At 42.1% G+C, this 26,141-nt stretch overlaps 2 protein-coding genes across 2 annotated transcripts in view; both read right to left on the bottom strand.

Annotated features, from left to right (window-relative positions):
• Nucleotides 1-26,141, bottom strand: part of TRPC5 (transient receptor potential cation channel subfamily C member 5) — a 132,417-nt gene that overhangs the window by 59,280 nt on the left and 46,996 nt on the right. The window lies entirely within an intron of this gene.
• LOC132481889 (SH3 domain-binding glutamic acid-rich-like protein 2) lies at nt 18,361-18,684 on the bottom strand. Its single transcript, XM_060086792.1, has one exon. It carries the CDS (start codon nt 18,682-18,684, stop codon nt 18,361-18,363), a length of 324 nt encoding a protein of 107 aa, XP_059942775.1.

Below are 26,141 nucleotides of genomic sequence, written 5' to 3'. Positions count from 1 at the left end.
ATGCCTCTGCTCTGATTTTCAATTTGGCTGAACATAATAATTTTAAAGTTGAACAGGTTTTTATTTTCTATTTTTATACCTGACAAGAGTAGTATAGGGTGGTATGGACTCTGGCAGAACAAACTGCAATTAGAATATTATAAAACAAACTTGTCTTAAGCCACCATGTAGTATCTAATCCAAACACATCTGTGAGCTTTGAAAGCACAATCCTAATTCCTGCTTGCATATTGAAGTTCCAATTTGAGTTTATTTAATCAATCTCTAGTTGATTTCGAGAATGCCTCACAAAGAGGGACTGCAGGAAAAACAGCAGTGCCTATGTGTTGTATGCTTGATTGCACTATAAAGGCCAAACTGTACAGAGCCTAGAGCAGTAGTTTTTAGTTTTGATGAAGTCCATTTTATGTTTTCTTTTGTTGCTTGTGCTGTTGTAGCCATATATAAGAAACCATCACTCAATCCAAGGTCACAAAGATTTACACCTATGTGTTTATCTCTGAGTTTGATAGCTTTACCTCTTATACTTAGGTCTTTGATCCATTTTAAATTAAGATTTGCATATTGTATGAGGAAGGGGTCCAACTTCATTTATTTGCCTGTGGATATTTACTTGTCCTGAGGCAGGAGATAGATGGGCCCCAGGCTGAGCAGCTAGAGTCCAGTCCCCTGTGGACAGATACTTCAAGACAAAGATAATAGCAGGAGCGAGGAGGAGCTAAGCCCTGCCCAGATAACAGATAAAGAGACCACATATTTCTCATTCTCGAGGTCAAGGAGACCTTCCCTACTACACATGCGCAGAAAGGCTCCTTGTGGGGTCAAAAACGGAGGAGGTGCCACCCCATAGTAAGTGATGTCAACCTACCCATAGACCTCTTTGCTAGAATCCATCTTGGTTAAGAGGTGTGCTCGCACACAGGGGAGAACCCTGAGATAAACCAAATACAGACTCAGAGCCGGGCAAAGCGAGGTGATTGGCCACAGGAAACCCGGAAGAAATGCACCATGTAAGTGATTCAAACTACCATGCGGTGTAACTCTGTCTCTGAGCCTACCCGTTTGTCTATTCACACGTACTCTTTTTCCTCCTAATAAACACTTGTTTCACCACTTTCCGTCTCTTTGTGGAAATTCATTTCTGCAAAGCCGACAGGCCAGGGCCTTGTCACTGGCTACTGTCCCTGATGGTCTAATGATTGGATTCAGTGTTCTCACTGCTGAATCCTGACTTCAATCTCTGGCAGGGGAATCGAAATCCTGCTTCAAGCCAGTGCAGGCCGAGGCCACCCAAGATCAGTCCCAGCACCATTTTTTGAAAAGACTACTATTTCCCCATTAAATCGTTTCGGTACCCTGGTTGAAAATCAACTGACCATAAATATAAGGGTTTATTTTTGGATTCTTAATTCTATTCCATTGATCAGTAAGTGTATCCTCATGCCAGTACCCCACTGTCTTGATTACAGTAGCTCTGTAGTAACTTTTGAAATCGAGAAGCACGAATCTTCTAAATTCTTCACTCTTTTTCAAAATTGTTTTGGCTATTCTGCCTCCATTGCATTTCATGTGAATTTTATGATCTTCTTGTCAATTTATGCAAAAAAGGAACCTGGGTTTTTAATAGCTATTGCCTTGAACCTGTAGAACAATTTGGGAAGTTTTGCCCTCAGTGTATGTAGGGGGTGAAGTCTGATAGGTAAGTCAAGTCCCTTAGGAGTTGCAACTAGGAGCTATTCTTAACATAGATTAACTACTATACAATGAGCTCTTATAGTGTGCCAGACACTGTACCAGATTTTCACACAGATCATCTCACAGCAACCCTAAAGGCAGATATCAGTATCGTGTCCATTTTATAGACGATGAGACTGAGCCCAAGCTCATATTCTTGGTAAGTAGTGGAGCCAGGACGGGAGCCCTAGCTTGGCTGACCATAGACTAAGCTCTTAAACACTGTACTCTATCGATCTCTGGATGGTATGAGCTGAGGCCTGCAGAAAGCTGAATTTTCCAGTATCTTCCCCATTGGCCTTGCCACAGTGATTGAAATGCCCACATCATTTGTTGCTTTGGGTTAAGGCCTTGAAGTTATATTCATGTTTGTAGGAAGTGGTAATATGTAAAACTACTAACCACCCTTAACAGTTTAAAGTGAGTACCTCATATCAGCCAGTTATCTAGCTATAAGGGACCTACCTGCCAGTTGTCTAAATAATCACCTGACTTTAGTGCCTGATTCCCATGCTGAACCCAAGGCAGAACAGAATCTGACTTGCTCATAGCCAAGGGGATGCAAGGTCCGCGTGATTCAGTTCAGGCATTTTAACAAGTAGCTCTGTACACATGCTGTGCCCGGTTCTGTGTGGCACACGAGGGGAGAGGGTCCCAACAAGAGAGAGTGACGGTGATTCTGCCTGAAGGATCCCACTGAGAGGCCAGCCAAACTCACGTGAAAGAAGTAACGGGACGATAAGGTTTGTGTTCAGACTCCTGCACAAGCGCTACAGATGGTAAAGGTGTCAGGTTCCCAGATGGCTGGCTCTCAACAGACCAGTGAAGACCACTCCCCTCCAAATCCAGAGATTATTTTGCCAAGTAAGGACATGAAAAAAAAGAAAAAAAAAACCCTATGCCCCTTTGATCTTCTGTTACCACCATTTTATAAAAAGAAAAGTCAGAATAAAGTCTAGTCATTCAAATTAGATCGATTTAGCATTAGGAAAAACTCATGACTTTGTTATGAGGCACCACAAAGTAGGCACTCAGGGCATTCAGAGACAAGACAAATCAGCAGGCACTTAGAGTCATAAGGAAAGGCTACAGAGAATTATTAAATCAGAGAATATCACTTCCTTTTGGAAGCCTTCCCTGATTGCCCCAGCCAGAGGCAATCCCTCCTTCTTGAGCCCAGACCACCTTGCTTCTTCCTTGTGGTATCACTTAGAGATTACCTCATGTTACATTTAGACCTAGAACCCTTGACTTGGCCTTCTTACAACGGTAAGCTTCTGAAGGGGAGGAACAATCGTGTATGTTATGTAACATTTCACATCCCAGGGGCTTTACAGGCATTTACTGTATTCGTTAAAGTGAGAAAATTTCCTCTCTGCCTCCCTGCTAAACTTCAGACCTAAATGTTCAACTGTGCAGTGGGCATTTCAAATGCATAACCCAAACAGAACTCTTTTCCCCCAAAGTACCCCCAACACACACACACGTTTCTCTTTTCACCTCACATTCTGTGTGCTCTCAAGGCATTAGTAGTAGTCATAACAGTCACAGATTAGATGTATACAGAACTTCCTTTGTTTTGGATACTTTTAAAAGCATTTTCTATATATTGATTAAGCCCAGGAGGTTGGTACTATATTTACACCCATTTTACAGATGAGAAAATTGAGGCCCAGAGAGGTTAAATAGTAACAACAACAACAATTAACATCTGAGTGCCTAGTATGTGTCAAGCACTGTAGTTAGAGTTCGTTTAAGAGTAGTGAGCTAGGGACAGACTTCCCTGGTTATTGATTGAGTCCCCACTCTGCTGGGAGGAAGGTAATGGAAAATGGGAGGTAATGGAAAATGAGGGAGCAGAGGATGTGGGGTGGGGGGTGGGCTCTTGAGAAGTAAGCCAGGCTATGAGGCAGAGAAAAAAAAGCCAGTAGCAGTGAACCTTTAGTGGTTCCATTAGGAACAGGCAGTGGTCAGAGGAGAAAAGTCTTTCTTAACTCCCACCATCTACCATGTCGCCTGCCATGGAGGCTGTCAGCAAGAAAAAAATTAGATCAGGATCAAACAAGTCAGTCCCACGTTGTGTCACCTAACTGGTTATTGTCAGATGATTTTAAATTGTTGGGTGTGTACAAAAGTGCAATAGGTGAGGCTGGAAGGAAGGTCGCCTTGACGTATGTCTCACATTCAGGGGTTTGGAAGGCAGTCTGGGCCTGTTGTTCTCTGAAGTAATTGGCAGTGAGTTATCTTTGTGTTTCCTAAAAGGGATCAGCTGACTTCAAGCTGGGGGATCCACAGCTGCAAACCCTTCTTCCTTTAGTTCATTTGGAGGAAAAGAAAATCTGAAAGGTGAGAATGAGTGGCTTCCCCCGCCCCAGGGGAGACGATGAGGCTTGGGAAGAAAAATCGAATTCCTGGCTGTGTCAGGATCTGAGATAAAGGGCCTTTCTCGGTGGTTTGAAAAAGTCTGCTGATCTTCAAGAATCTTCTGCGCCCTCAGCAAATGGCTGCACATTGGAATAGGCCCAACTTTCATTGCCTCAGATGTCAGTTCTTCAGAAAATAGTCTAGTTGTGTATAAAAGTGTATTTAAAAAGCCAGCAGAGATGACCCGAGATAGAAGGACTTTTGTTGCTTTGTTTTGTAGTTGCCAATCAAGCTGGGCTCTGTTGAGGAGAAAAAATGCTCAAAAAGGAAATCGGTAGCAATGCAAGATTTCCCAAAGAGGGAGAAACGTTCAAAACACCTCCCTTCCCTCACCAGTGCAGGAGCTTGCTGAGCTATACTTTCATTAAGCGGTTCTGCTTTTTTACCACTGCAGCAGAAATTTGAGACGAAGAAAGAGGTTTTGGCAAGTAGTTTAGTCCCAGATTATGATGCGAAGTAGCCCCTACATTTTACATGTAGTCTCTGTCTAACACAATTTGCTATTTATCTGTTCAGATCACTAATCCATGGTGACATTTTTTTTTTCTGAAAGAAAGGAGATGTGTGCTTACCCAGGGGTTATGGAGACATTTGGGACTCAGCTGGCTGTCGTTGCACTTAGCTAGTCAACTTGGTTCCTGATCTGGGCTCCCAATAGCAATGGCAACACAGGTGCAGAGGCACAAAATAAGTCAACTGGCAGTCATACCTCTAATTTCAAACTACAGCTAAACTTCACTAATTTGAACTAAATGGAGGAAAGTGAGCTAGATGCTGAAAACTCTGTTTTAGAACACATTTTAAAAATATATAATTTTCCATTTGCAAGTATACACAGCAGTCAAAATTAGCTAAATGGGATTTCCTGGCAGCTGTTATAATTCTCCTGTGTTGGAGGTAAGGGGCTCTGAAAGTATCTAGTGCTGTGGAATTAAATCCAATGCAATGGCTTGTTCTAACCATGAGATGGCAGCAGAGGGTGATGGGTGCTCACTTCCTACTCCAAAGAGGGAAATTCTAGAAGGGGAGCCTACATGGGAAAACGGCTCACCTGGGAGGGAGCAAGTGACCTAGTGTGTCAGGGCAGTTGATGAAGAGAGCCTGGAAACCACTAAAAACCAAATACGAAGTCAGACAGTACTGTATAGTGCAGGGAACTCCACTCAATCATCTGTAATGACCTATATGGGAAAATAATCTTAAAAAGAGTAGATATGTGTATATGTATAACTGATTCACTTTGCTGTACACCTGAAACTAACACAACGTTGTAAATCAACTGTACTCCAAAAAAAAAAAATCAGACAGGATGTGGTTGGGGGTCAGCAGGGAGTTGAGATCCTACTGGTTTAAATCAAGAGGCTGGAAGGGGAAATACCTCAAGGAATAAAAATATCAAAGCATAGAGCACTAAACCATTGTGAGAATTAGATGAGGAAGCATTCAATAATGTTAGCTATTTTCAACATTATGGCTATTGTTATTATCATGAGATGCAGAACTGTTGCTTCTTGGATGGATAGTCTTGAAGTGACTATATATGTGACCTGACACAGTCTTTGCCTAGACAGTTGGCACACATCAGCACTGCTTCCATGATCAGCTCCTCTGAATGTTCTGAGGGTGTGTTCTGTCATGCCAGTTACTGACTTGGAATTCTGGAAAGGAGACTGATGGCGGTGGTAGCAGCGTTAGGGAGGGGAGGTGGGGAGGAATAGTGCATTGGAGAAGTACATCCAGTTGGAGTCAGTACTGTCCTCATTGTATAGTCAGATCCTATAAATACCTCTAAGAAATTCCAGAATGAAAACTGGATTGTTATGCAAGGCATCTTAGAGGACTGAGAGACAGCTTGGTAGGTAAAGGAGAGAATTTTTCATTGAGAAAGACTGGCAAGTCAGGATTGCAGGAAGGATGGCTTTTTCGGGGCTGGCTAACAAGCTAAAGTATCTCAGGAGGTTCTTTAAAGCCATGATGGAAGATTCCAAGAGTATGGTTTTGGCTCAAAGCAAAAACAGCTTGCTCCGAGTGGATTTCACTGGGTGATTTTTCAGGAGCAAGGCTTAGAGAGACCAACGGAGCTTGGCTCCTGTGTGCTTAATGTAACCCCCCCATACTCCTACACCTCTCCTTCCCCCCTTCTCTCTCCCTCTCTCTCTCTCTCACACACACACACACACGCAGGCGTGCTCACATGGGCAAAGAAAACATGAGTCCTCAGTGATTTGAGGGCTTTTAGGAAGTCACTTTCCTTCTGCTTCCAGGAAGTACCACTCCAAAGCCAGTTCAATCAAGCCAGCAACATTTACTGAGCACCTACTCTGTGCCAGACATGACTCCAGCGACCAGAATCTCATTCCTGAAGGAAACACCTAGCAAATAATGACAAAATCATATTCCTACCCTCCCTTGAAACCACGAGACTCTCACTAATGACTAAAATAGGAATGGGGCTTCCCTGGTGGCACAGTGGTTGAGAGTCTGCCTGCCAATGCAGGGGACACGTGTTCGTGCCCCGGTCCGGGAAGATCCCACGTGCCGCGGAGCGGCTAGGCCCGTGAGCCATGGCTGCTGAACCTGCGCGTCCGGAGCCTGTGCTCCGCAACGGGAGAGGACACAACAGTGAGAGGCCCGCTTACCGCAAAAAATAAAAAATAAAAAAATAAAAAAATAAAAATAAAAATAAAATAGGAATGTAAACTCAAAAAAGAAGAAGGTTTGTGTAGCTGGTGGGAGCATAGAATTAGCAGGCATTCTGAGGGAGTAATTATTGCTGCCCACTATCAAGACTATTGGAGCCTGGTGGCTTAATTTTAAAGAGAGTGGTACCTATCCTAACCCATTTCCTTTCTCCTTCCTTCTAGGGGCCAGCCTTATGGTGGGCTTTTAATCATGACTTAATGAGCACTCTACTATGTGCCAGGTACTTTGTATTTTTGTTCATTCCTTTAATCCTTATTCCTCATGATGACTGTATGAAGGAGGTATTATTACTATTCTACAGATGAAGAATCTGAGCCACAGAGAGACTAAAGAACAAGTCTTGAGCCCAGGTCTGTGTACACCACTGATGCTCTAACCCAGGGGCCATCAAACTGGGGGCCAAATGGAGCCTGTTTCCTGTTTGCATAAATCAAGTTTTATTGCAATATAGCCACGCTTATTTTTTACATTGGCAGAGTTGAGTAATTACAACAGAGACCTATGACCTATGCTGCCTAAAATATTTGCTATCTGGCCCTCTACAGAAAAAGTTTGCTAACCTGTGGCTCTAACCATCATACAACACAGTCTCTGGTATGTAGACTTTGGAGTTAGAGCTGAGGTCAGACTCTGGCTTGGCCATGTATTCACAGTGTGCCCTTGGACATGTTCTTTTAATTCTCAGTTTCCTTATCTGTAAATGGGAATAATAATATTGCCTGTCTTCTAGGATTGTTGTGAGGATTAAATGAGATACTCCACATGAAAAGTCATTAACACAGTGTCTGGATGCCTTGCACATAGTCAATTCTTTAAAAAGTGGTAGCTGGATTATTTGGAGTATTAATGACAACGGATAGACAAAAGTTAGCTCTGTGCTAGGCACAGAGTGAGTGTTCACTTAAATACCAAATAGTCGTACTTGTCTTATTCTTGCTGATTTGCTAGGGCTTTGGAATGCTGAAAAAAGACTGAAGTTTAGAGCTGGAGGTAGAGGTGTGGGAATCAGCAGGGCAGTGAACATAGTGGTTTTTTGGCCTAGAGGGGAGTTGACAGCAGAGGATTTACTCTGGAACAAGCTGTTTAATGCTGTAAGCCTAAATAAGCTTGAACCATATTATATGATAAAAGCAAGGTGTGTGTGTGTGTGTGTGTGTGTATGTGTAGTGTGTATGTGAGTGAGAGAGAGAGAGAGACAGAAAGCGAGTCCCAACTCTGAATTTTTTTTCTTGTACCTTCAAAACCTCTCTCCCTGTGTTACACCTGAATGAACTCTAATTCCATTCTTCGAAAAATTTAAAGTTTTCTCTTTTTTTGCACTTTAAAAATCAACTTTATTGAGATATAATTTACAAAAGCAGCTATTTTAAGTGTGCAGATCAATGACTGCAGTTTGAGTTCATCTTCATCACCCTAAAATTGTTCCCTCATGCTCCTTTATTTTTTTTGAAGTTTTCTTAAAGATTCCAGTGTTATTTCTCCAAGTTACTATAGCAACTATAGAAAAAAATGACTATGCAGTCTACTTCCTTGCTGTTAATCGTGCTTGTTGGTCTCCCTGATTAGACTCTAAATGTCTGTAGGGCAGAGACCTTGGCTTATATCCCCCCGGTTGAGAAGTTGTGTTGCTGCTATTAAATGATGAAGGAATATATATTTGTTCATGATGTATGCGTGTGTGTTCCTGACTAAGGAGGTCCCTGATGGAGAAGGGAGAATGAATTTCAGAAGCAAGGTCTTTGGTAGATGAATGAAATGTGTTAATGTTTCAATGCCCCATTAAGTGACGGAAAAACTAGAAAAACAAATGGGCCCCCCAAAAAAAGAAAAAACAAAAAACGAAAGGTGGGACCCTAGCTGGGGGGAGCCTTCTTCTGATGGGCGGCTACATCTCTTACTTACCTAAATGGACAAGGAAGTTACCTACAATGCGATGGAAATTCCTATATTAGGGAGGTAAACCATTGGGTTATGGCCCTGCTTTTCTCATAGCCATCTTTTTCTAATGCCTTTGTGAAGGTCAGCTTTTCACTCCCAAGGTGAGTTCCTTTGTAAACAATTTACCACCTGCAAGTGTCCGAGAGGAGACAGAGGACAGTTTTGTTTTGCTGAGGGAGGGAGGGAGGGAGGGAGGGAGGGACGAGCTCTCTTTCCCCTCTAGGGAGAACATTTGGCTTTTTCTTTATCTGGCAGTTTTCACTTCTCATAATCTAAATTTGGTTGCCCCCCATCATTATTCAAATGGGATACATATTTCCTGACACTGATGTAAATGTCACTCAAGCAAATTCTCCTTTTTCTCGTCAGGCTGGATGGAAAGCCTATAGCTCTTGTATGGGGGTGATTTGAAAGTCGGGCCACAGACAAGTTAAGACTTAGCCTAAGGGAGCAAGTGTATTCTCTCACAGACTATCTATCTTAGTTTCTGCATAACGTAACTTCCAGTTGATTCTATGTCAGATGAATATCAAGGCCATAACTGGTCTATACTGTCCGGAGTTCCCTGGCAGTACTTATCTTACCTTAACTGTGGTTGTCATATACTTCTCTGAAAAAGTGAGAAGATGCAAAACTGTAACCGACAGACTCAAAATTCTTGGCTTCTCAAGACTATGGTGGTTGGTTTTGTTTTGTTTTGCTTTTCCCTTTCACTTACAGCTCATATTATTACTCGGTGCATTTTAGCCAGTCATGGCAACATTTCTAAGGTATTACACTGTGTAGTCATCATACTTGAATACCCCAGAGCCGAGGTTTAATACTGTTTTTGGGGTTCAGTCTGTAAGACTTCCATGTTGATGAGATGATTACGTATGCACGATCAGATTTGTGTTTCAGAATGATCCATCTTGGCTGTACGGAAGGTGAATTGGCAAAGGGGGTGGGAGGGAGGGGACTGAGTAGGAGTCTTTTGTAACTTTCCAGGTGAGAGGCAATAAGGGCCTGAATTAGAGCAGTGGGAGTTGAAAGGAGGCGATGGTGACAGAGATATTTTGGAGATAGAATTGACAATATTTGGTAATAAATTGTGTGTTGGGGTGGAAGATAATGAGGAGTTGAGGATACTCTGCTATTAAACGGTATATGGGAATCAGGAGATCAGGACGAGAACTGGATTTGGGATAAATGTGATGAATTCATTTCAGATACGTCCTGGTTGGTCTGCTGTTGAGGGAATTCTCAGGATGTGGGAATTTCAGTGCTAACATTGGGAAAGTCCTGGGCAAACCAGGACTAGTTGGTTACTCTAAATTTAGGATATGCTGGATTTGAAGCGTCTGCGGACAGTGGCCCGGAGGTGGTTGGGTATGGAGGAGTGGTTTGTAGAAAGGACATCAGAGTCAGAGGTGTAGTTTGGAGAGCTGCTGATGTAGAGATGATGGGTGAAACCGTAGGAATGGGTATGAGAATTAAGGGAAAATTCAGAGCATGATATTATAACTACCTAAAATCCCTTGTGGAATTATATCTATATCCTTGTGGATATAAATGAATGAATAAAAAAATTAACGAAGAGAAAACAGTGAGAAGAAGACAGGAGACTGGAGTTTGAGGCCCACCTACCTGTTGAGGTTAGCTATAGAAAGAAAGAGGCTGAGCCCCAGGAGATCTAAAGGGAACAAGATGATGATTTCATAAAAGCCAAGGAGGAAGAGAATTTCAAAAAGGTGGGAGTCAAGGAAGATAAATATTGAGGATAGGTGATTGGGTCTGGTGATTAACATGTCACTGGTCACCTACAAGAGAACATTTTCTGTGGAGTCCTCCAGTCTGTGGAGTCCTGAAATCAGATTACAAGATGCTAATTAAATAGAGAACGGGAAGAAAGGAAGTATGGGTAGTGAGCATAGACTCATCTTTCTCCTAACAACGAGAATAATTTTCTCCATCGAACACCAACTCAAGATTCATGTCTTCTTACATTTTCCTGAGTGATTGCCATGCCTTCTGCTCTTCTCCTCCTGAAATTTCCTTTAGTACCTGGGGGCTAGACCATACTATGTAGGAAAAAAAATAGCTATGTGATATACTTCTTTATTTTCTGGTAGCTTCAGTGTGCTTGGTTAGTCTCCATATTTGAGTCTAAGCTTCCTTAGGGCAGAGACCACGTCTTATATCTCCCACAGTGCCAAGAAAGGCTTTCAAGAATATTTGCTAGTTATTAGGATAGGAAGGATAGAAAGATTTTCTAGTGTAGATTTTCTCACTCTCGACACTATTTACATTTTGGGTTGGGTAGGTCTTTGTTCTGGGAGACTATCCTGTGCATTGTAGGATGTTTAGCAGTATCCCTGGCTTACACCTACTAAGTGCCAGTGGCATCTCCCTTCCGGCCTCCAGTAGTTGTGACAACCAAAAGTATTTCCAGATAGTGACAAATGTCCCCTGGGGTGGGGGGAACTGACTCAGTTGAAACCCATTGCTCTAGGTGAGTTGGGCCTAGCTTATTTATTTCCCTTGTACTTCAGCAGGGGCAATCCAAAGCCACCTCCCATTGAGAAACATTGGTGTCCAGTTCACAGCCTCCAGAAAGGGACGGATCATCTTCCTTGGTTACTTGCTTTCAGTTCTGAGACTCTTACACTCATTCTTTTCTCTCTCTTCCCTGGAGTGAATAAATGGCTCAGTACTTGCACTGAAACACAAAGTACTGAAACAGTGTCAACATACTTCCCCTAGGATCCAGACTATCAAAGCAAAGCTGGAGAGAGATTTAATTACAGCAGGGGTTTGTAACATTTCTGCAACTGTAAGGGGCATTTATTAATTTGTTTGCAAAGTCCAACTAGTAGTTAATAATATTCAATATTTTCCTTTTCAAAGTATCTTTCAAGTATATTGTCTGTAGCCTCCTCAGAGATTGGCCAGAGGTTGGAGAAATCAGAGAAAGAGGGAATGTGTAAAATAAAGGTACAGAAGGTTTCAGTGCCCCAGCAGAGCAAAGAACCCAGGAGTCAGTCCTTGGCTCTCATTCTTTAGGCTAAACCTGAAGTGTCTCCCTGACACTTTTAGTTATCCCAGTGGGGCCTATGGTTCCAGGAAGACACTTCTTTGTTGTAGTTCAAAGCAATGACTAGATATGGGTTGAGCTCAACTGGGGGGGTGGGGTGAGGATAAAGAAAAACTCTAATATCTAGTCCTGTTCTATCACCCTGTTCCAGGCTTCTGAGGTTCCTTGGTAGTGCCCTATGAATCTCCCTACTGCCCTATGGGCAAGTCCGATACACCAGTCCGTACATTTTAATCAAGTGCCTGATAAATACTCTTAAGACACCCAAAAGTGATGCAAATAAAAGGAGTGAGGTTGCACAAGGGTCACGTTTATTTATTGAACTAAGCATCTTCCAAGTAGTCTTGGATTTTGGCCCCATAACAGCCCGTGAAATAGGTATTATTACTCTCCACCCTCTTTTTACAGAGAAGGACATGTGAAGCTCAGCGAGGTTAAATGACGTGCCAAGGGCTTATAGCGACAAGGTGACATAGCTGTGATTCAGACCCTGATCTGTATAACTCCACACCCTGTGCTCTTATCCACTATGCTGATATGATTCATTTATCTAGTCCACTTTCCCCCCATTTTTTTCAAGTGAGTAATTTACTGCATTTTATAGAAAGAAGAACTGAGGACCAGAAAGTATAAATGACTTGCTTAGGATGGCGTGGTGGTGGTAGTGGTGATGGTAGGCGTAAAGAGCAGAGGGAGAAGCTAGAAAACACACTTCCTTCCTTATACTGCGTGTTTTTTCTACCTACCACATTCTTTCTAGTTCAGAAGATAAGACACTTCTCATTCTGGGAAATAATTAAAGAACTAGAAAAAGCAGTCTGTCATTAATTGTGTGATATTGAATTTCTGAATTCTGTGGTACAGACAAATCCAATGACAGAGCCATTTTCTTTCCCAATGGACATTGAAGACCATTAGTCATACTTAGCCTGCCACAGCAGGCTTTGAGTGGGGAGTACATTGCATCCCTGTGGGATCTTCCAGGGAGATGGAGGAGACCAAAGAATATATACACTTTGACCAGGGAACTGGGCTAGAGAATCCAGCTGCCATAAAAAAAAAAAAGCTTGCTATAGCATTACTAAGTTGCTTCTGAGACACTTTGAGGAGGGGTATGAGAAGAGATGCAGAACTAATTGGTATTTTGTGAGATTTAACTGAGTGATGGTGGCAGCACTGAACAACCTTGGAAGTTCCTTGGCCTTGAAGCAGATTGGCTTCCTATTCTCAACTGGACTTCCCCTAGATACCATTGTGCAATGAACTCCCTCCCGTCATTGGATCAAGGTGATTAGTCAGAGCGATGGGGCTAGTCTCTTGCTTCCAAAAAACTAAATTTTACTTTTGCCTGATATAGACAGTCTATTTACATGCAAGAATTCGCTGTTTTGTTGGCAGACTATGGACTAATAAGCATTAGCATTCCTTACAACCCCAGGGATTACTATAAATCCTCAGAGAATTTTGTTGCGTTGGATAAGTCCTAAACCTCCTGGTTATTTTCACCCCCTCTCAATAATTTACTGTAAAAGAATCCTCATGAAGTAGTCTTTTTTGTTTGTTTGTTTTCCCAAAAAAGTGGTCATAGCCCAGAGGTTTTATACAGTTGTAACCATCTCTTCCTTTTCAGCCATTGCCCACACCACACTCCTGGAGGCCTGTCACCAGATTTTCATGCCTCCCTCCCCATCAAAACCATATGCCTGCTCCATTTGTTTTTAAATTTTTTTTGATGATTTAAAAAAATATTGGAATATAGTTGATTTATGCCTACCCCAGTGTTGAGAAGCAGGCAGAACTGAGGAATAAGGACTGAGCTGATGAGGAGTGGTTTAGTAAGCATATAAGGTTGCTTAAAGCTCTTTGCTCATTTCCTGAGATTTTTAGGGCTAGAAATCAGTACTGTAGTGTGATGGCTCTGGAAAGCACGGGGGTTCTGGAGTCAATTAGTTCTAGATTGATATCCTATCTCTGTCACTTACTAGCCAGGTGATCTTCAGCAACTCTGTTTTCATACTTATAAAGTGAGGATAACAACTCATTTGTTGCAGCTGTCTATTTTTCTGACCTCATGGCCATTCACCTAGGTCTCTCCTCCTACTTGCTGAGCTATTCTGTCATTTTTGAGCTTTGCCCATTATATTTGACTTTGCCCTGTGATATCCATAGAGTATAGATTGTTGTAATCTAGGCTTCAGTTCATGACTGTGCAGACCCTCTCTTTGTTTTGTTTGTGGAATGAAAACTCCATGAGGGCAAGGGCTGTGATTATTTGTGCTTACTATCATATTTCCAGTACCTAGGACCATATCTAGCACATAGTAGGTGATAAATAAAATTTGTGGGGTGAGTGAATGAATGCATAAACTCCCTGGTCCTGGTGCCCAGATCAGCCCCATTGCCGTAAGGCTGCACACAGCCTGATGTAAGGAGTGGTTTCAACCTACAGGAACAGGTCCTGTTCAGGCACTATCCAGTGAGCAGGGCTACTTACTCGCTTTGCCTTGGATAGTACCTACAAATTTCATTTGGTTCATTCAGGGCTGATACTGAGTCACCCTGTACTGAAGGGGTTAATAGGACTATACAGGCCTATTTAAATTTAAATTAGAATCTGATAAGGATGACAAAAATGATTAGTTGGCCAAAGTGACCTCCCAATGAGGAAAGAATCAAAAGTATTTTACTAAAAATTGAATTATACAAATACATACTCCCAAACCAAATAGTATAGCAGGGTTTTGGAACCAATTACCAGTCTCTTGTCACTAGGGTATTGATGAAACCATTAGACAGGAATTCATGGTTCATGCTCTGAGCTGCATTCATCATCCTGTTCTTAAGTCATCAACTGAGGACTTCAGTATCCTTTAATAGTCCAAGCCAGTATACACCAAACTGGCTACTTCTTCACATTTTGCCTGATAAGCTAACTGTGGAGAGTTCACAGGGTCTACACATGCTCAGAGTTCAGCCTTGTGAAGCTTACACTCCCTTTACTGCAATTGTAGTGTGTCAGCTCTCTCTTTTCTTAACTGCCAATTGCACATTATAGGCAAAAGCTGTGGGTACAGCTCCTGTACTTGGGAACACTTTCATCTCTAGCTATTAAAAACTGGTTACAAAATGTAGGTGTCCTGGAAGGAATTATATAAACCATCTTGACTGGGTGAAAAGGAAATGTACTTCCAGGTGGAGTGTTACCTAAAAAAGTATCCCCCGGTTTCTTGGGGTGTGTGTGTGTGTGAATTCAGTGGTTGCTTCCTGTGTTACATTATAAATACATCTGACTGCAACGAAGCTAGAAGTAGTCTATTTCCTGTTAACAGTGAGGATACAGTGGGGTCATGTCTGTTTCCTTTTTATGACTCAGAGGGCAGCCTGAAACTACAGGAAAAGTGAGGTAATGGCAGATGCAAACTAAGTGAGCTAAAGGCTGAAAGGAATATATTATTGAGGTTACTCTTAGTAAAGAGTAACTGAGATTTAGCCAAGGCCTAAACAATAATTAAGGCAAGGCCAGAGTCTATCCAAGACGTCAGGCTAGATAAGGCCTAGCTGGGGCTTAAGCTCAGTTAACTTATAGCCATGGCCTTGTCCTAGTTACACCTAACAAGGGTGTAGCCAGGTTCAAAGGCCAGTTAAGGCTAAACTAGGGCTAAGCCTAGTTAAGGGCTAGTAAGCCCAGTTAAGAGGCAGCCAGGGCCAGAGCCTGTTTATGGCCTAGTTGCTCAGTTAAACTCTAGATAACCCAGATAAGGCCTAGCCTAAACATAGTTAAGGTCTAGTCAGTCTAGTTAAGGTGTAGTCAGGGCCTAGGTGTAGTTAAGTACTAGCAAGGACGTAGTTAGGCCTGCCCAGAGCCTAAGCATAGTTAGACTTGTCAGAACCTTATTAAAGTGGAGCCAAGACCTAAGACTAGTTAAAAGCTGGTAATCTTGGTTAAGGACTCATCAGGGTATTGTTAAAGCGTAAAGAGTGCCATAGCCTACCTTAGGTCAAGTCAGAGCCCAGTAAAGGTCTAGATAGGGCCAAAGCCTTCATAAGTCACAGTCATAGTCTAGTGAAGTCCTAATAGGAGGATAAAAAATGTTTAGTCCTAGTCAGAGCTTAGTTAAGACTTAGGCAGGGCCTAAGCCTAGTTAAAATGTAATTGAAGCCTAGTAGGTCAAGTCAGAAACTCAGCCTGGTTAAGTGTTAGAACTCAAGTACACCTAGCCATGGTCTAAGCCTGGCTTATGTTTAGTCAGAGCCCAGTTAGGGCCTAAATCTACTTAAGTTCTAGTCTCAAATCAGCAGAGGTAGAATCCAGAGCCTAAGTTTATTAAAACCTATTCAAAGCAGAGTTAAGGCTTAGCCAGAGTCTTATTAGGGTACAGCCAGGCTCTAAACCCAGTTAACTAACCAAAATGGTTAAAATCTCCTCAGAGTATGTTAAGGAATAGCCATGGAACTAGCCTAGCTTTCGTTTATTCAGAAGCCAGGTACGGGCTAAATGCACTTCAGTTTTAGTCAGAAACTGGCTGAGGTAGAATCCAGGGCCTAAGCATTTTAAAGCCTAGTTATTCAGAAGCCAGGTAGGGCCTAAATCCATTCAGTTTTAGTCAGAAACTGGCTGAGGTGGAATCCAGGGACTAAGCATTTTAAAGCCTAGTTACTCAGAAGCCAGGTAGGGCCTAAATCCATTTCAGTTTTAGTCAGGAAGTGGCAGAGGTACAATGCAGGGCCCATGCATTTTAAAGCCTAGTTATTCAGAAGCCTTTAAGACCTAAATCCACTTCAGTTTTAGTTAGAAACTGGCTGAGGTAGAAAACAGGGCCTACACATTTTAAAGCCTAGTTATTCAGAAGCCAGGTAGGGCCTAAATGTACTTTAGCTTTAGTAGGAAACTGGCTGAGGTAGAATCCAGGGCCTAAGCATTTTTAAAGCCTTGTTGTTCAGAAGCCAGGTAGGGCCTAAATCTACTTTAGCTTTAGTAGGAAACTGGCTGAGGTAGAATCCAGGGCCTCAGCATTTTAAAGCCTAGTTATTCAGAAGCCAGGTAGGGGCTAAATCTACTTCAGTTTTAGTCAGAAACTGGCAGATGTAGAATCCAGGGCCTAAGCATTTTAAAGTCTAGGTACTCTGAAGCCAGGTAGGGCCTATATCCACTTGTTTTAGTCAGAAGCTTGCTGAGGTAGAATCCAGGGCCTATGCATTTTAAAGCCTAGTTTTTCAGAAGCCAGGCAAGGCCCAAATCTACTTCAGTTTTAGGCAGAAAGTGGCTGCAGTAGAATCCAGGGACTAAGCATTTTAAAGCCTAGTTATTCAAAAGCCAGGTAGGGGCTAAATCCACTTCAGTTTTAGTGAGAAAGTAGCAGAGGTACAATGCAGGGACCAAGCATTTTAAAGCCTAGTTTTTCAGAAGCCAGTTAGGACCTAAATCCATTCAGTTTTAGGCAGAAACTGGCTGAGGTAGAATCCAGGGCCTAAGCATTTTATTTTATTTTTTTAAAGTGTGCAGCAATATTAGTATCTTTTAATATGCCTCCTCAAGGGTTCACAAAATATATCTAACTGAGATCTTCCTTTCTCGAAAAATACAATCCCTTTGCAAAATATATAAGGAACTATTAGTTAGGGGAGGTGCGTTTAAAAATATATGTGCACTTACGCATAATAAGTTGTTGGAGCTGAAATGCCTTCAGGTACGAGTCAGATAATGTCCCTATAAATTAATTATCAGTGCACCTCTGTAAATATATCTTTTAAGTCATCTTACACATTAGGTGAAACTTTTCCTTTGTAAGAGATAAAGAAGCATGTATTTTTCCAAATAGCAATTCTTTTCATCCCTGTCACTTGGTTCTGATCACACATTGTTGCAACAGTGATTTCTGGAAACATCTGTAGGGCTTGGAGGATTTATGGGGTAAGAATTTCCATTACTAAAAGGAGGCTAGAACATCTAACTTTTTCTACAGTTATGACAAAGCACTGGAATAGTGATGCTTGTGAATCTGCAGCAAAGATCTTTAGCCCTTTGTCAACCAACATTGCTTTTTTTCTTTCTGATCAAAATATTCTAATAGCCTGGCAGACTAATTTCAAGGACACCACCTAGGCAGCCTGAAGAGAAGCAGGTCTGAGCAATCCTGGCATCAACTACAACCCAGGGCAGATCCAGTTATTTTCTCTCTGATGGTGCCACCTGCTTATCACTCAGTTATTCAGGACGCACACCTGTAACAGGTGACTACCTCTGGGTGAGTGAGGCAACTGCAGGCAATTCTGAAAACAAGGAAAAAGTCCACCACGGTCCTGATTTGGTTTAAAGCACTCATGCAATCCCATTAGACCCATGTCTTCCCAAAACACCTTTTCCATGGCAAGCAAAGTTACTGATAATGCATGTGGCTTCTGTCACAGTGATGCATTAGGTAAGCAGGTGTGTGCTGAGTACCAGGGGCGCTCCAAAATGCATCTCCGGCCTCTTCCTCTTGTCTTCGCTAAGATTCTGCCTTTGATGCCAACTGTGATTCCAGGCCTAAGAATGAAAAGACTGTGTTGCTTTCCTCGGATTCAAAGAAACTGTCATAATCTCCACAGTATTGGTTCCCATTAAATATCTGAGGTGGCAGAGGGTTGCCCTGGGCGGGCTTCTTCTCCAGGGGGATGTTCTTGTACATCCACTGCCTCTGCTCTTCTGACGTTGTGATGTCCACCTCCTCAAACTCTATCTTGTTGGCTTCCAGAAATCTAACCACATCCTGCTGCTGCTTCTTTATTGCCACGAAGCCCGAGGAGGAGGTGATGAACACGTGGATGACCATCCTCTCGCCACGCCGGGACTGACCGTCGGCCCCTGGAGGCTCCGGGCTGGCGTGGACGCAAAGGCAGAACTCGGCTGAGAGCCGCCACCACCGCCACCGCCGGGCACAGCGCTCCGGTCTGGCCAGGGCCTAAGTCTAGTTAAGGTCTAGTCTTCCCAGTTAAGGCCTATTCAGGCCCTTGACTTTGTTAAGGGCTAATCGAGACTAGGGTAACCAACTCTTTCCAATTTGCCCAAGATTTTCCATATTTAGTGCTGAAAGTGCCAGGCCCTGGAAATTAAAATCCTTTGGTCCCTGGCAAACCAGATTGGTTGGTCACTCTAGTCAAGACTTTTTAAAGAAAACTTTTCTTTGCCTTGGAGTTTATAGTTTATAAAGCGTTATTTCAACAGTATTTGATTATTGCAGCATCCATTTGAGATAGGTGTCATCATCATCCCCATTATACAGACGAATAAACTCAGGTTTAGAGAGAATAAGTGCCTTCCTCAGTGGCATATAGTGAATAAGTATCAGGGGTAGAGTTTATATCTATGTTTGAATTCAAAAGCCATGCTCTTATTTTTTAAACTAAACAGGCATCTCCCCATAATTAAACATTGTCTAAATCAGAAAAGTAGTACTTGCTTAAGAAATTATCATCATCCTATTTTCAGATCAGGAAAGTGAGTCACAGTGAGTCACAGTGAGCTTACGCGACCTGCCCAAGGTAAGAAAACTTTGAAACTTGAACCCAGTTACTCTGCCTCCAAATCTCATATTTTTCCCCTTGAAAATAACCTCTTTTCTTCATCCTTCCTACTTCCCCAGTGTCAAATACTTCAGTACATGCCTGTGTGGCTGAGGTTGTTGTATGTTTTCATGTTTCAGTGATGCTTGTGTCCATTTATTATCTGAAGTCCATCAAGCATTTGGTAAACTATGCTTGAGTGGATGCTTCTGTTTTCAGTCTGAGGTTTCTATATTGATGGTTGCTGTTTCATTAGGGGATGTTTGTTGAGCCTGGAAGCAAACCGACTTGGTAGTAGGGTCAAGCCTCAACCTCTTGATTTGCTGTGATCAAAGGAAAAGGGCACTGAAGACAAACGATCTACTTAGTAATTCTTGGGAGGGTTATGGGATACATACATCCCTGTCATAATGACATTCTGGGGACCAGGGAAAGAGACCAGGCCTCCCTCGCTGGTACTGTGTATTCACCTGCCAGAAGGCACTGAGGACTTGGCTTGCCTTTTCCTGGCTGTGCCATTTCTGTTGCCTCCTGTGAGCTTACCAGGGGTGACAGGCATCTCTGTTAAAAAGCCTGTATGTAAATATAGCTGTATCTTCCACTATGTTATCCTGAGGACAAAATAGTTGCCACCCCTACAGAATGTAGCAGCTTCTGGATTGGATGCCAATGGTAGCAGTATGCCAAGCATGAAGTATCCTGTTTCTCTCCTGCCAAGTAAACACCAGCTTCCTCTTCGGTGGTACATTTAAAGGGACAGTCTGCACTTTTCTTGTGTGGCAACGGCAGTGGGGGAGAGCTTTCGCCATGGGCAGTCAGCGGCTTAGATGGTGGCACAGTGGAAGAGGCCACCAGGATGCACCTTCTGTGGCAGATGCCGTCTTAGACTGTAATTTCCCCCTTTGTGCGGTTAAGTTGCTTTGGAGAACTATTTGGTTTAATGTGGAATGCAAGAGGAAGGCAGAGCTGGTTAGGAAGAAACAAATGATTTATTCCACTGAGCAGCTGGTATAGTCAAATGTTGCTTTCTTTCTTGGAGAGAGCACCATTTGGGAATGGAATCATTTTGTCTGACATTCACATGGCTATTCCCCACATAAACTCAGGTCTTTAGATAACTTCACGTGGTTTGGATAACTTCACATGTTTGTATTCCCATGAGCAGGTGCAACACATTCAGCTTCAAGGCACTGGGTTAATGGCAGAAGCAAGGCGTGTCTCTGTTCTAACAAAGAATCTGGAAGGCCTTTCCTCAAGGACTGCAGGCTATGCAGTAGAATGTTGGCAGCTCTGGGAAGAATGCACAGAACTAGGTTCCAGGTTCTACCACATTCCAGCTGTGTGATTTTGGGTAGATCTTTTTGCCTTTCTAGATGTTAATTTTCCTAAATGTAGAATGGAGATAATAAACTCTGGGTTGCCCTACCCATGTTATGTGGTAATTGTGAAGATCAGATGAGATGCAATGTGAAAACACTAAAGTGTAAAACACTATAAAAAATGTAAGGAGTTATTAGTCCTGTTATTCATTCAACAAATATCTATTGAGTACCTACTACATGCCAGACACTCTTCTTACACTTGAACAAAATAGAGATCACTGCTTTCATGGAGCTTACCTTCTAGAGAGAGCAGCCATAAAATAAATAATAATCATAATAAACAAGTAAACCATATAATATGTACATAAGGTGATAAGTTCCAAGAAAATTGAAAAAGTAGAGCAGAATAAGGAAGCCTAGGAGTGCCAGGTTGGGAGGGGGAGGTTCAATTTTTGAAACTGTGCTAAGTGTAGCTCTCATTGAAAAGGTGAGATGTAAGAAAGGGTTTGAAGTTGGTGAGGGATTTAGCCATCCAGATATCTGAGTAAAGAACATTCCAGGCAGAAGGAATTGCCAGTGCAAAGCGCCTAAAGAGGAAATGTGCCTGGTGAGTTTGGGGAATGACAGAGGTCAGGGTGGCTGGAATGGAGGGAGGGAGAGAGAAGTAGAAGATGAAGTTGCAGATTATATCATGGGGTGCCATGTAGGCCATTATAAGGATCTAGGTTTTACTCTGAAGGAAATGCAGAGACAGTACAGGAGGAGTGACATGATCTGACTCACAGTCTAAAGGGATCACTCTGGCTGTTGTATTGAGAAGAGACTGGAGTGAGGCAAAGAGAATCCTGTTAGGAGGCTGTTGAAATAATCAAAGTGACAGGTGGATGATGGTGGCTCACAATGACAGGTTGTTAGATTTTGGATATATTCTGAAGGCAAAGCCAACAGGGAATCCTGGTGGATTGGATGTGGATTATGGGAAAAAGAAAAGAGTCAAAGATAAACTCAAGCTCGTTTAGCCTGAGTGGTTAGAAGGACAGAGTTGCTATCTATTTCAGATGGAGAAGGCTATAGGTGGAGTAGGTTTTGGAGGGAAGAGGACCCAGTTTTAGAAATATTGAGTTTTAGATATCAGAAATCATTGTGAAGGCACTTAGATACACGTATGAGATTCTGGAGAAAGATCTGAGCTAGCTAAATAAATTTGGGATTCATTGGTAGATAGGTGTTATTTACAGCCTGTATGAAATCATCAAGGAAGCGACTATAGACCAAAAAGAAGAGGACTTGGAGAGTGGTCATGTCAGATGCTGCCTATAGGACAAGCAAGATGAGAACTGGGAATTAACCACTGAATTTAGTAGTGTGGAAGTCACTGGCGACTTTGACAAGGGTAGTTAGGTGGAGTGGCCATTATATTTAATTAAACATATGTTTTAGAGCAGAAATATTTAACCTGGTAATATCAGTCACAGAGATGAGAGAGAGATTTTGTGCTTGTTGAGCAAAACTGCCTTGAGAATCCCCTGCCTCTAGGTAATACTAAAAAGGAAATCCTGTAAGGAATCCTATCAGGACAACTCCATCCAGTCCTTTGCTTGAACAGCATGCTACGGCATGCTGGCAAGAGCCCTCCCAATACCAGACCAGCATGCTGCTCAAGCAAAGGACTGGATGGAGTTGTCCTGATAGGATTCCTTACAGGATTTCCTTGATGATTTCATACAGGCTGTAAATAACACCTATCTACCAATGAATCCCAAATTTATTTAGCTAGCTCAGATCTTTCTCCAGAATCTCATACGTGTATCTAAGTGCCTTCACAATGATTTCTGATATCTAAAACTCAATATTTCTAAAACTGGGTCCTCTTCCCTCCAAAACCTACTCCACCTATAGCCTTCTCCATCTGAAATAGATAGCAACTCTGTCCTTCTAACCGCTCAGGCTAAACGAGCTTGAGTTTATCTTTGACTCTTTTCTTTTTCCCACAATCCACATCCAATCCACCAGGATTCCCTGTTGGCTTTGCCTTCAGAATATATCCAAAATCTAACAACCTGTCATTGTGAGCCACCATCATCCACCTGTCACTTTGATTATTTCAACAGCCTACTAACAGGATTCTCTTTGCCTCACTCCAGTCTCTTCTCAATACAACAGCCAGAGTGATCCCTTTAGACTGTGAGTCAGATCATGTCACTCCTCCTGTACTGTCTCTGCATTTCCTTCAGAGTAAAACCTAGATCCTTATAATGGCCTACATGGCACCCCATGATATAATCTGCAACTTCATCTTCTACTTCTCTCTCCCTCCCTCCATTCCAGCCACCCTGACCTCTGTCATTCCCCAAACTCACCAGGCACATTTCCTCTTTAGGCGCTTTGCACTGGCAATTCCTTCTGCCTGGAATGTTCTTTACTCAGATATCTGGATGGCTAAGTCCCTCACCAACTTCAAACCCTTTCTTACATCATCAGGCAGAAGGAAGAAATGTATGATTTCTGATCTTCTTTCCAGGTGGTAAAATAAATGAACTGGGTCTCTCCTGGCAAGCTGGCATTTGCCACAGAAACCGAGAGGAGGCCATTACTGGTGCTTTGTCTTGCTCTTGTCAAATTTCTGAGAGGTATTCTTGAAGCTCAGTACTAAATCTAGGCTAGGATGGTAGGGGATACAAAGTATACAATGGTATTTGTATGATGCTTCCTTTCTTACCCAAATGATTCATATAGAAAGAGCTGAGAATTTGGTCTGGTTCAGGTGAGGCCTTTCTAGACACAGGGTCATGGCCTTCATTATCTTGCCCATTACTTTCCAGGTACGGTTGGTCCTTGAACAGTCCACTTATATGCAGATTTTTTCAATAGTATTATAAACACTACAGAACTACATGGGCTGTGGTTGATTGAATCGGCATATGTGGAGGAACCATGGATGTGGAGGGCCACCTGTAAGTTATAGGTGGATTAACCCCCGTGTTGTTCAAGGGTCAATGGGGGATGTTTCCAAGGAACAGCTAGTTAATGCTTTGAAAGATTCATTGCCATAATACCAAGTGGAGGGCCTTTTCCACGCAGCTTGCAACGTGTTGGAGGAATAACCAATGGGCAGCCTGAAGTGTAGTCACTTTTCACCTGCCAGAGCTCAGAGCCAGAGTGAGCAAGGGCTTCAAAGGGGAGAGTGAAGTAGGCCAGGAAGATCCACTAATCCTCAAGGAGTCCCTACGTGACTGGTCTTATGTCTTCCAAAAGGGTTATGTGTGAATTAGAGCCACAAGACAGTCTCGCTCCCTCACATCTTTATCCAAGTGTATAGTCATGTTGGTTCTAACTATGAGATGACATATCTCTGGTACTTCCTTCCAGTTTCTGTAATGCCTGCAATTGTCTCACCCTGGCTGCCCCCTCCACCTTCCAGGGATCACTAGTCAGTACCCAGGATGCACCACACACTGTTTCCTGGATCCCAGAATTTTCTCCAGAACAATTATATTAGCTAGCATTTATTAAGAACTTATTATATACCAGGCACCATTCTAAACTCGTTGCATGTGTTAACTCACGCAATTCTCACAACTTTCATTACCTTCATTTTACAGATGAGGAAACTGAGGCAGAGTAGTTTAGCAAACTTCTAGTTAGTAAGTGAAAAAATTATAATTCAAACATAGGTCTGTTTGACACAGATCCTACTATTACAACCACTAGCATCATTTTACCGTGTCTCCCAAAGAAAATATACAAACAAACAAAAATTGTTCCTTTTTTCCCTCTCAGAAAGCTGAGGGAAGACTCGGGAATAAAATCCCTTTTCCTTTTACCTCTAAGTTTTGTTTTTATTTCCCTTATATTAGACCTCACCTTCTGCACTGGTAATATTTAAAAGCCAATAATCTTTCTAGAAGCATTACAGCTCTTTTCAGGCTCTCTGGGAGCCTGTGGGTTTCTCATAACAGCCGAGATTCAGGAACAAGCCTGTGCAGAGTCCCACCAAGTCAAGATGGGGTTGCTGTCCTCATGTTTAAAGACTTAGGAAACTATTTGTCTGTCTAGGAAAATAACCAAGAGATATATTTTCAAAAGTGGCTGTTTTTCTCCAGTGACGAAGTTGTTTTTCTGAAGGGTAAGGAAGAATCTGTGATTCTCTCTGCAGCAGTGAGCAACTTTGGAGGAGGAAGAAAGTAATTCAGTAGAATCTGGTCTAAATTGACCATAAGGACATTTCCTACCCTCCATTTTTTTCAGTTTCTGTTTTGAATTTTTCATATATTTTCAAGAAGGGGCCATGTTTAGCTCTTCAGCCACACAATTCTTTCCTTTCTTTCTTGATAAATTAAATATGGTTCATGGGGATTTTAAATGTCAGATCCTATAACAGGCAAATGCCTTATTGCACACAGTTTTTTTTAATTTTATTTTTTAACGCAAAGATTTGTAGCTTTTATTTTTCTTTAAAAAAAAGAGTTTAAAGGGCGGATCCTGTTGCTTTGTTCATTGTAGCCCCTCAGATAGCTCCTGCTATGTCAAAATTATAAAATTTGTCCTTTGGGAACAAGGACCTCTTGATGTTTCCTCAGGGGTGGGGAGGGCAATAAGAAGTAATGTCTGGGGGGTGTTTTTATTTTATTTATTTATTTAATATCTTTATTGTAGTATAATTACTTTACAATATTGTTGGGGGTGTTTTTTAAAAAAATCTGTGTTGAATGCATGTATCCAAATGGTATTGCAGCATTAGAAATGGGAGCATTGTTAAAAAATTTACTGTTTGTAAATAGGAAGCTGGCACCTATAGTCACCAAAGGCACATTTTAATCTCTCCCACATAACTGCCTCTCTTCCCATTGGATATGAACTAATTTACCTTGCCTGATGCAGAGAAACTTATCGACTCTAAACATAGACCCAGAGGATTTGGATTCCTTTGCTCCTTTTCCACCCTACTGTTAGACACTTATTGCCAGTTTGCCAGCTATGAGCATCACAAAATAGCAGGGTAGGACTATCTGCTAAAAGAAAAATGGTGGCTTTTAATTAGTTGTGCTGACAAAAATGTTATAAGAGTGAGATTAATAAAAGTCTACAGGGTTAAAGATTCTAGTTATCAGATGGACAGCATGGCCTCTGCCCCAGCCGTCTTTCTGAGCTACTTATAAGATGTGGCTTATCTCATCTTCTGTCAATTTACAACTCCATCCAGCTACAAGGGTCTCTTGCTTTACTTAGTTCTGCCATGAAGTAGGCCAAGGACCCTTCTCTGTACCTTCAGACCTCATTCCATTTCCATTCTGTGATGACCAGCTTGCTGAACACTGACAAGACTCTCATCACTGTCTTGCTGTCCTTACTGGTTTTATAGGAAGGAAACTCAAAATTAAAAAAAGAAAATTTTTTTGAGATAT

Source organism: Mesoplodon densirostris, chromosome X (assembly GCF_025265405.1).
Source record: "Mesoplodon densirostris isolate mMesDen1 chromosome X, mMesDen1 primary haplotype, whole genome shotgun sequence".
Lineage (NCBI taxonomy): Eukaryota > Metazoa > Chordata > Mammalia > Artiodactyla > Ziphiidae > Mesoplodon > Mesoplodon densirostris.
This window is presented reverse-complemented; position numbering and strand designations above follow the sequence as displayed.